General features: G+C 40.3%; 1 protein-coding gene across 2 annotated transcripts in view; it reads right to left on the bottom strand.

The window, feature by feature from the left end:
* RAB3C (RAB3C, member RAS oncogene family) overlaps nucleotides 1-12,322 on the bottom strand; it is a 301,373-nt gene that overhangs the window by 28,045 nt on the left and 261,006 nt on the right. For both annotated transcript variants that reach the window (XM_010853485.1, XM_010853483.1), the window contains exon 4: nucleotides 8,955-9,079. In XM_010853485.1, the coding sequence (XP_010851787.1) occupies nucleotides 8,955-9,079 (125 nt within the window). The remainder of the gene's footprint in view (nucleotides 1-8,954; nucleotides 9,080-12,322) is intronic.

A 12,322-nucleotide genomic window follows, 5' to 3' on the forward strand; every position in this document is an offset into this window, starting at 1 on the left:
AATGGCCAACATCCTCTGGATCATGGAAAAAGCAAGAGAGTTCCAGAAAAAGATCTATTTCTGCTTTATTGACTATGCCAAAGCCTTTGACTGTGTGGATCACAATAAACTGTGAAAAATTCTGAAAGAGATGGGAATACCAGACCACCTGACCTGTGCACTGCTTTTACTAAATCCCATAGGTTTTGGGTTGTTGTGTTTTCATTTTCATGTGTTTCTATGCATATTTTGATTTCTTCTGTGATTTGTTGGTTATTCAGAAGCATCTTGTTTAGCCTCCATATGCTTGTATTTTTAATAGTCTTTTTCCTGTAGTTGACATTTAATCTTACCACACTGTGATCAGAAAAGATGCTTGAAATGATTTCAATTTTTTTGCATTAACCAAGGCTAGATTTATGGCCCAGGATGTGATCTATCCTGGAGAAGGTTCCGTGTGCACTTGAGAAAAAGTTGAAATTCATTGTTTTTGGGTGAAATGCCTGATAGATATCAATTAGGTCTAACTGGTACATTGTATCATTTAAAGTTTGTGTTTCCTTGCTAATTTTCTGTTTGGTTGATCTATCCATAGGTGTGAATGGGGTATTAAAGTCTCCCACTATTATTGTGTTACTGTTAATTTCCCCTTTCATACCTGTTAGCATTTGCCTTACATATTGGGGTGCTTCTATGTTGGGTGCATATATATTTATAATTATTATATCTTCTTCTTGGATTGATCTTTGATCATTATGTAGTGTCCTTCTTTGTCTCTTTTCACGGCCTTTATTTCAAAGTCTATTTTATCTGATATGAGTATTGCTACTCCTGCTTTCTTTTGGTCTCCATTTTCATGAAATATCTTTTTCCAGCCCTTCACTTTCAGTCTGTATGTGTCCCTTGGTTTGAGATGGGTCTCTTGTAGACAGCATATATAGGGGTCTTGTTTTTGTATCCATTCAGCCAGTCTTTGTCTTTTGGTTGGGGCATTCAACCCATTTACATTTAAGTAATTATTGATAAGTATGATCCCATTGCCATTTACTTTGTTGTTTTGGTTTCAAGTTTATAAACCTTTTCTGTATTTCCTGTCTAGAGAAGATCCTTTAGCATTTATTGAAGATCTGGTTTGCATCCACCCTAGTTTTAACATGTCTCTAAAAGTGATATCAAGTCATATGGAGCCTCATAGCCAACATGTCCAAACTCTTATTCTTGACAGGACAGAAATGTCCCCAAAAGAATTCAGACTCTATTAGCTGTGGTGCATCTGCCTCACTTGATTTATCTAGACTTTCAGGGAAGCAACTGTATATCCTGTCTGTACCACCTCCCTCCTCCAGATACAATTTAGTATATTCCTTGTTAAATGAAGGAATCCTTTCCGATTTGTCTTTAATTTACCTTTTTCTACTTCAAGAGATTATTCCCTTGGAGAATTGCTTAACTAAGCCAGTCTTTATTGAATCAATGTTTCAGAGTTTATAGACATAAGAATGTGCCTTTTTGGGAGTCTTCATATTCCTAAAACAGAAGGAACCATTTACTTGTATTATAGATCTGCATGTCCCTTCTTCATCCTTCAAGTTATACACATTTTAATGTATTCCAGTCCTGTTTAATTTGTATATTCATGATACTTTATTATATTTTTGATATGCAGACCACACATTAAGCTCCACAAGGAGGATGATATATCATGACTCTTTGATATCGTTATAGGTGTTTAATAAACATTTGAAGATGAATAATCAAAACAAAAATAATTAGAGGTGAAAAGAAGGAGAACCACATTTTACAGGCTGGAAAGATGGCAAAGTATAAGAATATTTTATAGTTGTCAGAGATCCTCATAGGGCCCCTGTGCTGGACAAGGAGGAAGGATGGAGAAGATGGGATTGGAATTTAGTAATATAGGCACATGATATCATGACAATTATTTGAATGGAGAGTAATAGGATATATATATATATTATTTGCTTTGGGAAGAAGTATGAATACAAATTAAAAACACAAAATTGTATCCTTATAAATTAGTTATTTAAAAAATCACTTCTCTCCAAAAGCAATTAGTTTGTTTGCAGTTTTTGTTTCTCTGACTTCATTTTTTAGAAGACCTCAGAGTTTCTGCACTTTCTGCCCATTCAGAGCTTGTAAAAATGTGTCAAGTATTCTTCTAAAATTTCAAGGCAATGCAAATCCATTCTCCTCCCAAAATTTCTTTGTTCTTATTCCCAGTTATATCCGGTCCCATCACTTCATGGCAAATAGATGGGGAAACAATGGAAACAGTGAGAGACTTTATTTTGGGGGGCTCCAAAATCACTGCAGATAGTTATTGCAGCCATGAAATTAAAAGATGCTTGGTCCTTGGAAGAGAAGCTATGACCAACATAGATAGCATATTAAAAAGCAGAGACATTACTTTACCAACAAAGGTCCATGCTTTTGGAACTGTGGTGTTGGAGAAGACTCTTGAGAGTCCCTTGGACTGCAAGGAGATCCAACCAGTCCATTCTGAAGGAGATCAGCCCTTGGATTTCTTTGGAAAGAATGATGCTAAAGCTGAAACTCCAGTACTTTGGCCACCTGATAGGAAGAGCTGACTCATTTGAAAAGACCCTGATGCTGGGAAAGATTGAAGGTGGGAGGAGAAGGGGACGACAGAGGATGAGATGGTTGGATGGCATCACCAACTTGATGGACATGAGTTTGAGTAAACTCCGGGAGTTGGTGATGGATGGGGAAGCCTGGCATGCTGCAGTCCATGGGGTTGCAAAGAGTCGGACATGACTGAGTGACTGAACTGATACTGATATCTTTAATTATTTGTCCTATCCTTCCTAATTCAACATTTTTACATTGAAAACAAATTATAAGATTGTATATGTTAATATATAGAGATTATTGCTATACTATAAATTTGTATTTAGACAAAAATAAAAATTCAAAACATTCCCATATTGTTATAGGTACATGCATCTATAGGAGATGTCAAAAACACATACAGGAAGAATGATACTAGCTATAGGATAATATTCAGCTCTGGAGCAATTCCCTGCATTCTCCAAACATTCCCAGCCATTTAAGCCAGTGTTCTAAAAATTTAGGGTCATAGAAAATGCAGAAGGGTGTGTTTTAAACATGAAGATTCCTGGGCTTCAGAAACTTTGATGCAGCATGCCTGGGTTATGGTTGACAGATATGTACTTGAAAAAGAATCCCACAGGATGCAGTTGCAGGTGATACAGAGGACCATCCTAAATTCACACCCAAACACGTGAAGCTGGCAGGTAGGTAGAGGAGATGGAAGCTCAGGTGAAAGGGTCAGAGCTAAGATAGGATTGGCTGTCATTGGTTTATAGACAGAGTTCATGCCTCGGAAGTGGTTGGGAGTATCTAAGGGAGGGTGCAGAGAGAGAAGAGTGGTGGTCCAAGGATAGAAAGACAAAGTGCAAGAGGGAGAAAGAGAAGTCTCCAAAGGACAGCCAGGGTATGGCCAGAGAGAGCACACCATGATACAGAGGTGAAGATGGCAGAGTTCAAGAAGGAGGGCGTGCCTGGCAGGCCAAATGAAACAAAAGCGGGAAAGGGAAGACCTAAAAATGTTCATCGTCTGTATAGTCTAACTCAGGCACTACAATGGTTGTTCTCCAAAGGTAGTGTTATTACTGTATTTCTAGGCACCTGATGCATTGTAAATATTTGGTAAACTAAACTGAATAATCAAGGGAGGCCGCCATATGAGTTTTAAAGACCTCACCTGTAGCTCAGTTCCATTAAGTAACTTCATTAGGAGAAACAAATGTTATATGGATGTAACCATCCACAATGGAGAATTAATTGTAACTAGGTCAATAAAACTCTTGTTTTTGTTTTGTTTTGAGCCATCTGCTAAGATGTGGTAATGACATTTAAAAAACAGTACCCAACCTTTGTTTGTGTGTGATGCTATTCTGGACAATGTAATTTTACCAGTAATTAAAAAAAAATAAAGCTAAGACCTTCAAAATCTTTAAGCTTAGGTTTTTCCCTTTTAAATGATCTTTCATGATCATTTATAGAAATGTATTTAGTCATGAGAAGAAGAAAAACACATTAAAGAAGGTAAACGACTCTCTACAAATGCCCAAGTGCTGGTTGCTAAGACAACTGCTGGGGTTTATTGAATATAGAGCAAAAAAATCAATCAGAAATCATTGGAAGAACTTGCATGGGTACATAAACCATTTCTGCCTCATAATTGCAGGAAATTTCCTACATCTGTGTACCACATGAAAAGGGTTTGTGTTTGTGTCAGTCGGTGGAATTCCAAGGAAAGTTGCCTTCTTGATGTGTTCTCACCATTTTAATTCCCTTCCATAACATGACCTTCTCAACACCCAAGTAATTTATTAAAATTACAGTGGTAAAAAAAAAAAAAAAAGTAGCCCATTACCTGCCTCTTTTGTACCAATGTCACTTAATTCTTGGCTCCCAAGAATGGCTCCCATTCTTGGTTTCTTTGAATCAAACAGTTTTCAGGTTTATATATAGAAGTCATTTACATCCATGTAGCAGCTTCTTCCCCCACGTGGCATGTGCTTGACTCGTCAAGAAACCACAAGGAGGGAGGGATGGTCTCAGGAAGCTACCCTGCCAATCTCTCCCAGATTTCCTTTCTCTCTCTCTCAGGGAATCTATTATTCTCTATTCCCAGCTTCCTGAGGTGCTAAGACGACTAAGAAATGATTGCCAAGTTTTTCAGACTTTTGAGTGGAAAACATTGTTATGTTTATGGGATAGAGAGATGCCCTATGAATGAAATAAAAGATCAAGGGTAGCCACATACACCAGACATCAGCTGTATGACCTTCTCATGGCAGCTGCAAGAACTTAGTAGGAGAGTTCTTACGGTCATTGGGTGATAGCCTTTAGTCTATTGAGCTCACTAATCTCATAAGGAAATGATCAGTCTCTCAGACTGGACTGTGCATAGTTCATTTATGAGATGACCAAGTAACAGAGTGACCCATTGAGAAGATTTCTGCTTCTCTAATCTATGCTACACACTCCCCACAGATTAATCCCAAAGTGCCTCCTTCAGAACAGTGTTTTTCAAATTTTAGTGGGTTGAGGCACGTTAGTGGATCCTAGCATATATTTAGTGAGTTGAAACATGAAAAGAAAAAAGATGAAAATAGAAAAGAGGATAGCATCAGAACAAATATCATCTAATAAGGGTAAATGTGTATTGTGAAACTTTCATTTCATTCTCTTCTTATGTAGATATACACTGGATTGCTAGATTGGATACATTTCTGGTTCTGACCAGAAAGGTTAGAAAGCCAGACTCGTCCTTGCTGAGAATTCCTCAGTGATCTCTCTTGTATACAGAAAAAAAGAAACAATTCCAACTCCTTTACTCAAAGGCTGGAATTGTCCCCCAAATCCACTGTACTTCCATAACATTATGCTGGGTTCCAACTTTTTCACTCACTGTCCTCCCAGTGTACCTCTCAGGATCCTTACCCCACTCTGCCCTTTATTCATAAGTTTCTTCTCCTCTTAATGGTTTTCATATTCTACTCTCCTTTTGGGACCATTCGAAACTTATCTTTTCATTTAACCATACGATTGCTAGTTCCTCTCATCATTCACCTCTTCCTAGCTGTTCTGCTCATTTCCATATATTCTCTCTCTGTTCCCTCTGCATTGCTCTTTATCCATCTCCCATCCCACTTCATTCCCACACCTCCTGCCCACAACCTGTGTCTGCCTCATTTCCTCTGTTGCTTTCCTCTTAGCATGCACCTCCAGCTTATCATATCCTCATTATCCTATTTTATTGTTGTTTATAATTCCTGCTCTCTTGTGTATATCTCTGTCTCCCCACTTGACTGAAAGCAACTTGAGCCTGTGAACTTGAACTGTGGATCATAGTTTTTCAGTATCCCTTATAATGTCTGGCACGGTGCAGGATATATAGCACGTGCTCAGTAAAGCCTTGACTTAAATCAATCATGGCCATTGAAGCCTCTCCTCTTATGCAGTGGCCCCTGCCAGAGTCGCCCCCAGCCATGACCTCCTCCGCACCCCTTCCCTAACCCTACAAGGCGGGCTTGTGTGCTGTGGGCCAGACTCAGGAGCAGATGCTTATAGGTGGCTCCCATACACACAGCTGAGCCCCAGGAGCCATGCAACTAAGGAAGAAGAGATGAAATCTTTCCTCACGGCTACACAACAATGGATTTACAGCCCAGCAACTGGCTTTGTACACTCAGCACCTGCAGAAAGTCTGAATGCACAATGAATGCTCCTGCAGCTGAGACAGGTCTAGCTTTAGCAGCTGTGGACTTTACAAGCACATACACACGGATGTTGGACCAGGCCAAAGTCTGAGCTTCCCCCTTAGCACCCATAGTGAGTCCAGATCTATGATTACTGCAATCCTGGGACCTGACTTCAGGGGATCTATGCTGGTGGCTTGGTGAAAACAATGCTCAAGAAATATCCAGGTGGCTCAGTGAGGAAAGAATCCACTTGCAGTACAAGAGACATGTGTTTGATCCCTAGATTGGGAAGATCCCCTGGAGAAGGAAGTTGCAACCCACTACAGTGTTCTTGCCTGGAGAAGCCCATGGACAGAGGAGCCTGGTGGGCTACAGTCCAAGGTGTTGCAAAGAGTTGGACATGACTGAAGTGACTTAGCATGCATGCAAGAAACACCAGGGCCAGCTGCCGGTATACAGATATTGAAGGTGGGAATGAGAGATGTCATAACAGTATAATCTGAGGGCCTGCACAACAGACGAAAATTGACACAGGAGCACACCTGCATGTGAGTAGCTCAAGAGGAGGAATACTCAATGGCTTCTGTCCCAGCAGGAGTGCTCCAACCTCACCTAACTCACATCACAGATCAGAAACACAGCCAAGAAACAGATCTGGGAGCTACTACTCCAAGAACTAGGGAGCAGATCCTGTACAACCACAGAACAATTCCAGTGCAGGCTCTGTCACTGCAACATCCATCATACCCTCTATCAAGGGGGTAATGGACAGCATACACTGAAGAAGAGGTGGCAGACATCTATACTAAAAGCAGCCTTAGCACCAGGAAAAAAAACCCACATAGGCTACACAAAAATGTCCCTACATAAAAACAGCCCTCCAAGACACAATCTGAGGGTCTGTCATTTGAAAGAAGAACCCCCAGAGCATTTAACCTTGGAGATGAGCAGAGGTGAGCGCAGGAGCGCCACAGGGCTGAGGAAAATGGGGTCCACTCTTAGAGGGCACACACAAGGTGTCATGCACTGGACCAGCAAAGAGAAGTGCGTACACAGCAACCTGGGTGAGACCCACCTGGGGGTCCTGGAGGGTCTCCTGGGAGGGGAGGGTCGGCTGTAGCTCACTGTGGGGGCAAGGAAACTGGAACTGGAGACCCCAGGGAATACTGATCAGTGTGAGCTCTCGAGGAGGTCCCAATTTTGGCACCAAGACCCAGCCCAACCTAGCAACCTACAGCCCCCAGTGCTGGAAAGCCTCAAGCCCAATAAAGTAGATAGGAACAGTGTCACCCATCAGGAGACAGGCTGCCTAAAGTTGCACTGAGCTCACAGCCACCTCAAATCACACCCCCTGACACCCCCTTCCCCCACAGAGGAACAAGACCTAGCTCTACTCACCGGGGGCAGGTGCCAGTCCCTCCCACCGGGACACCTACCTCACCCCAGGACCAGCCCCAGGACCAACCCCTCATCCACCAGGGGCCAGACACCAGAAGCAAGAGGAATTGTGATCCTGCAGTCTGCGGAAAGGAGACCACAAACACAGAAATACAAGATGAGAAAACAGAGAAATGTGTGCAGATGAAGCAACAAAAATTAAAACCCAAAATAACAACCAAAGGAAGAGAAGATAGACAATCTACCTGAAAAACAATTCAGAGTAATAATGGTAAATATGATTCAAAATCTGAGAAAAAGAATGGAGGCATAGACCAAGAAGATACCAGAAATGTTTTAAAAAGAGAAGATTTAAAGAACAAACAGAGGTGAACAACATAATAACTTAAAAATTACCCCAGAAAGCAGAAGAACGGTAAGTGAGCTGGAAGATAGAATGGTGGAGTCACCGCCACAGAGCAGAATAGAGACAAAAGAATGAAAAGAAATGAGGACAGTTACAGAAACCTCTAGGGAGGGAGAGTGTGAGTGTGAGTGTGAGTGTGTAACTGACTCACTTTGCTGTACACCTGAAACTAACACAACATTGTAAATCAACTATACTGCAATAAAAATTATTTTTTAAAAACTCAGTCATGATCCCCTCCTTTGTACCAAAATTCTACCCTACTGACTCCAACATTTTTTCCCTAGATAGAGTCTTTTACATTTGAATTGGCTTTTCCATTTCTCAAGTTTTTTCATATTTCTCATCTCAGTTGCTTTTATCTACAAAGACTTAATAAAGTAGGCATGAGTCACGATACTTATTCTTAAAAGACGAGGACATTGAGCCTCAAAGAGGTTTGTAACTGTGACACATATTGCCACCAGTGTACTTAGAACCAAAATCGAATGCAACCTATTCTGTGCCTATTATCCACCCTCCTCCAACAGAAACTTGAAAACAACAATCACATAGAATAATAATGTGCTCTCAGTGTAAAGCGTTGTATGTAGAGGAAAAGCCCCAAAGAAATAGCAAACAAGGCATATCCTGTTTTATGCAATGAGAGTCGGAACACCATGTTCTAGACCCAAATGCTGGCTGTCTATTTTGCTTCTGTACTTGTGCTTGTATTCTAAGGATGCCACAGAAAGGGGGAGAAAATCCATGTACTGCTAACAGATATTGTGTTGGCTTCCACTGTCGGGTTGACAGTCTTTTCATTTAATTCATCTTAGCAATTAGCTGGGACTCTGTTCTGTGTTACAAGTGATTAACATGTTCTTTTAATGTTAATTTAATAATGTGTTTCTTACCAAGCTGTTCTCCTAAATGTTGGCCCCTCTCGGTTGAGATGACTCGCTCATCTTCCATGTCACATTTGTTCCCAACCAGGATAACCTGGGCATTATCCCACGAGTATGTTTTGATTTGAGTTGACCTAAAAAGGAAAAAAGAAAAGGCAAAAAACTGGTCAGAGGAAAGTGTAACAGCATAAAATGAAGGAGAAGAAATATATCCCACAGATGATGGTAACAGCAAAAGATGAAGCCCAAATGCCTGACATTTAGAATTAATTAGTTCAGTGCAAGTCTACCCTTCAGATACTCATTTGGGATCACATGAGTCAAATATCAGGGGACCTGTGGTGGTGTACTGAGAATTCTTCTGGATTTGATGAGATTAATATTACTACTGCTTCCTCCTTCTCTTCTACTCCACATTCCACAGTACTTTTATAACTGGAATGAGTGGCCAACCATCCCAGTTTGCCCAAGATGTTCCCAGTGTTAGCAGTAAAAGTCCTTTGTCCCAAGAAACCCTTTACTTCCAAGAAACGTGAGGTGGCTGGTCACTACAGTCCATCACAGGAAAACCTCATTTTACCATGTTACAATCACAACTTAAAGAGCTAAGACAATTCAGTTAGGAAACATGGGGCCAATTATAATATTAAAAAATAACAGATTATAAGAATTAATATTCTCATGCCTTACATTTTTCAGAGAAAAATGCCAGGTTTGTTAATATCACAATTACAATACAATGACCTAGTGTTTTAAGTTACCATGAACAGGATGGCTAGAATTCAGAATAAGCTTCCAGTACGGATCATAAGGCTCATAACCAACTTTTGAGTTCCATACTTAGATGATAATTATAATAGTTAATATTTACAGGTACTGTTTCAAACTCTTTATGTATGTTAACTTAATCCTTAGAGTAACTCAATGGAGATACCATTATGATCTCCAGTTTATAGTTGAGGAAAATGAGGTATAGAGAGGTTAAAAAATTTGCTCAAGACAACTCAGCTAGTAAAGCAGTAAATATGGAAACCAAACCCAGGCAGCATAGTTCTTAAATGCACATCAGTACTACTCATTAAAAGTCTGAGAAGTTAAGTTCTAGTCTATTTGCTGTCATTTCAGAACAGAAGCTGAAAGGAAGCCATGTTCTTTAATCCTCCCTTTTTATTGGCCACGTTCTTATTTGATAACAATTCAAGATAGGTGGGAAAGACACATCACCCAGAGGGTGGTCAAGAGAGAGATCAAAAACCTAAAAAAACGTTGAAGTTTAATGACGGGATTTGTAAAGTGCCCAAAAGAGAAGCTTGGTGTGTTCTTACTAGCAACTGTCAAATCTTCCAGGATTTTAAAACAGAAAATAGTGGTGAACTGTTCTCAACTTGGAGAGAGAACGAAAGCCAGTAGCTTTAAACTGTAGCGGGAGAGCTTTCAAGGAGATGTCATCACTACTTCTCCCTTCCAAGAAGAAAGGAGAGAGCTGAGAGGCAGACAGGTCTGATTTCAGAGTACTTCCCTGAACCAAGGACAAGTTTTCAAATGAGATTAAAATATCTGGTGAAAGATACCTTTGGTTCCATGTGAACATCTCAAGGTGCAACATATTTTATCAGAAAAATCCAGGGATAGGACACCTTTCTAATTCTGACACCTAAGTTAATAATGTATTCCTCTAGCAACAGTGACATTCAACATGTATCTATAAACTGGTAAAATAAAGGCAGATATTCAAAACCTAAGCTTTTTCACTTACCTCATCTTATATAAGTGTGGAGTATATGAAAAATGAATTAAGAGTAAATTAAGGTGTAAAAAATATTTTATACCTGGACACATCTTAAATCTCAAGTGGTAACATAACTGTATAAAGAAATTTCAAAGGTTCTTTGAAAGGAACTCTAATCACATTTCTTTAGGTAATTAAAAAAAAGAAAAATTATCCCTTTGCTCGTATAGTTCTTGTTAGCCAAGGCTTGGCCTATGCCTAGAAAGGGCCTAGGTTGAGAGCCCTTCTGTTAATGGGGAAAGTTCTTATCTTGGCACACAGCTAGAAATACAATACGCAGAATGAGGTTAAGGAGAGCAGTCTCAGGAGAATGTCCTACTCGCAGAAGTGGTGGGGGCTGGTGTGTAAATGGCACGGCCTGCTGAATTTACCAAGGACGAAGGCTTGCCTGAAACAATTCAGCCCGGGATAGGGGTGCACTTTTGTGACGGTTAAAAAAACAAAAGACACGAGCTGATTTTTACTGTTTAACCAGGTTAAAAAAAAAACAACAAACTTCCCTTGTGGCTCAGATGGTAAAAGTGTCTCCCTACAATGCAGGAGACCTGGGTTCGATCCCGGGGTCGGGAAGATCCCCTGGAGAAGGAAATGGCAACCCACTCCAGTATTCTTGCCTGAAAAATCCCATGGACAGAGGAGCCTGGTAGGCTACAGTCCATGGGGTCACAAAGAGTTGCACACGACTGAGTGACTTCACTTTCTTTCACTTGACCAAGTTAATGGAATGCTTGCTTTTCCCATTAAATATGTCTGTAGTTCTGCTAACATAATAACTCATGGAGGTCTTAGTATGCCACAGTGATAGACTATACATCTATTCATGCACAATGTTCCCTGTTTATACTATATATATAGTATATACATGTGTGTGTGTATAATTTGGGGAGGCCATGATTACATCAAACATACCCCTTTCTGTTAGTTCTTATATGAGAAATAGTTCACTGTAACCTCTGCAATGTCTTAAATTGACAAGGAAATAATTTAAAATAAACATTTTCTATAATTACCAAGGAATTCTTCAGAACCATTATCTTAAAAGCTTAAAGAGCCATTGGAGACCATTTCTCTTTTTAATCAAGTAATAATTATGGTCTGGGCTATCTGTGCTAAGGTGAACAAAACATTAATTTGCCATCAGAGCTGTTTAGTTGAGTAAGATTTGTTTCTGACTAGTTCGGACTTCCTGACAATGTCCACCATCAACAGGGTTCAGTTCAGTTCAGTTGCTCAGTGTCCAGCTCTTTGTGACTGCATGGACTGCAGCATGCCAGGCCTCCCTGTCCATCACCAACTCCTGGAGTTTACCCAAACTCCTGTCCATCAAGTCGGTAATGCCATCCAACCATCTCATTCTCTGTCGTCCCCTTCTCCTCCTGCCTTTAATCTTGCCCAGCATCAGGGTCTTTTCCAATGAATCAGTTCGCATCAGGTGGCCAAAGTATTGGAGTTTCAGCTTTAGCATCAGTCCTTCCAATGAACACTCGGGACTGATCTCCTTTAGGATGGACTGGTTGGATCTCCTTGCAGTCCAAGGGACTCTCAAGAGTCTTCTCCAACACCACAGTTCAAAAGCATCAATTCTTCG

Source organism: Bison bison, unplaced genomic scaffold (genome assembly GCF_000754665.1).
Source record: "Bison bison bison isolate TAMUID 2011002044 unplaced genomic scaffold, Bison_UMD1.0 scf7180017864328, whole genome shotgun sequence".
Taxonomy (NCBI): Eukaryota; Metazoa; Chordata; class Mammalia; order Artiodactyla; family Bovidae; genus Bison; species Bison bison.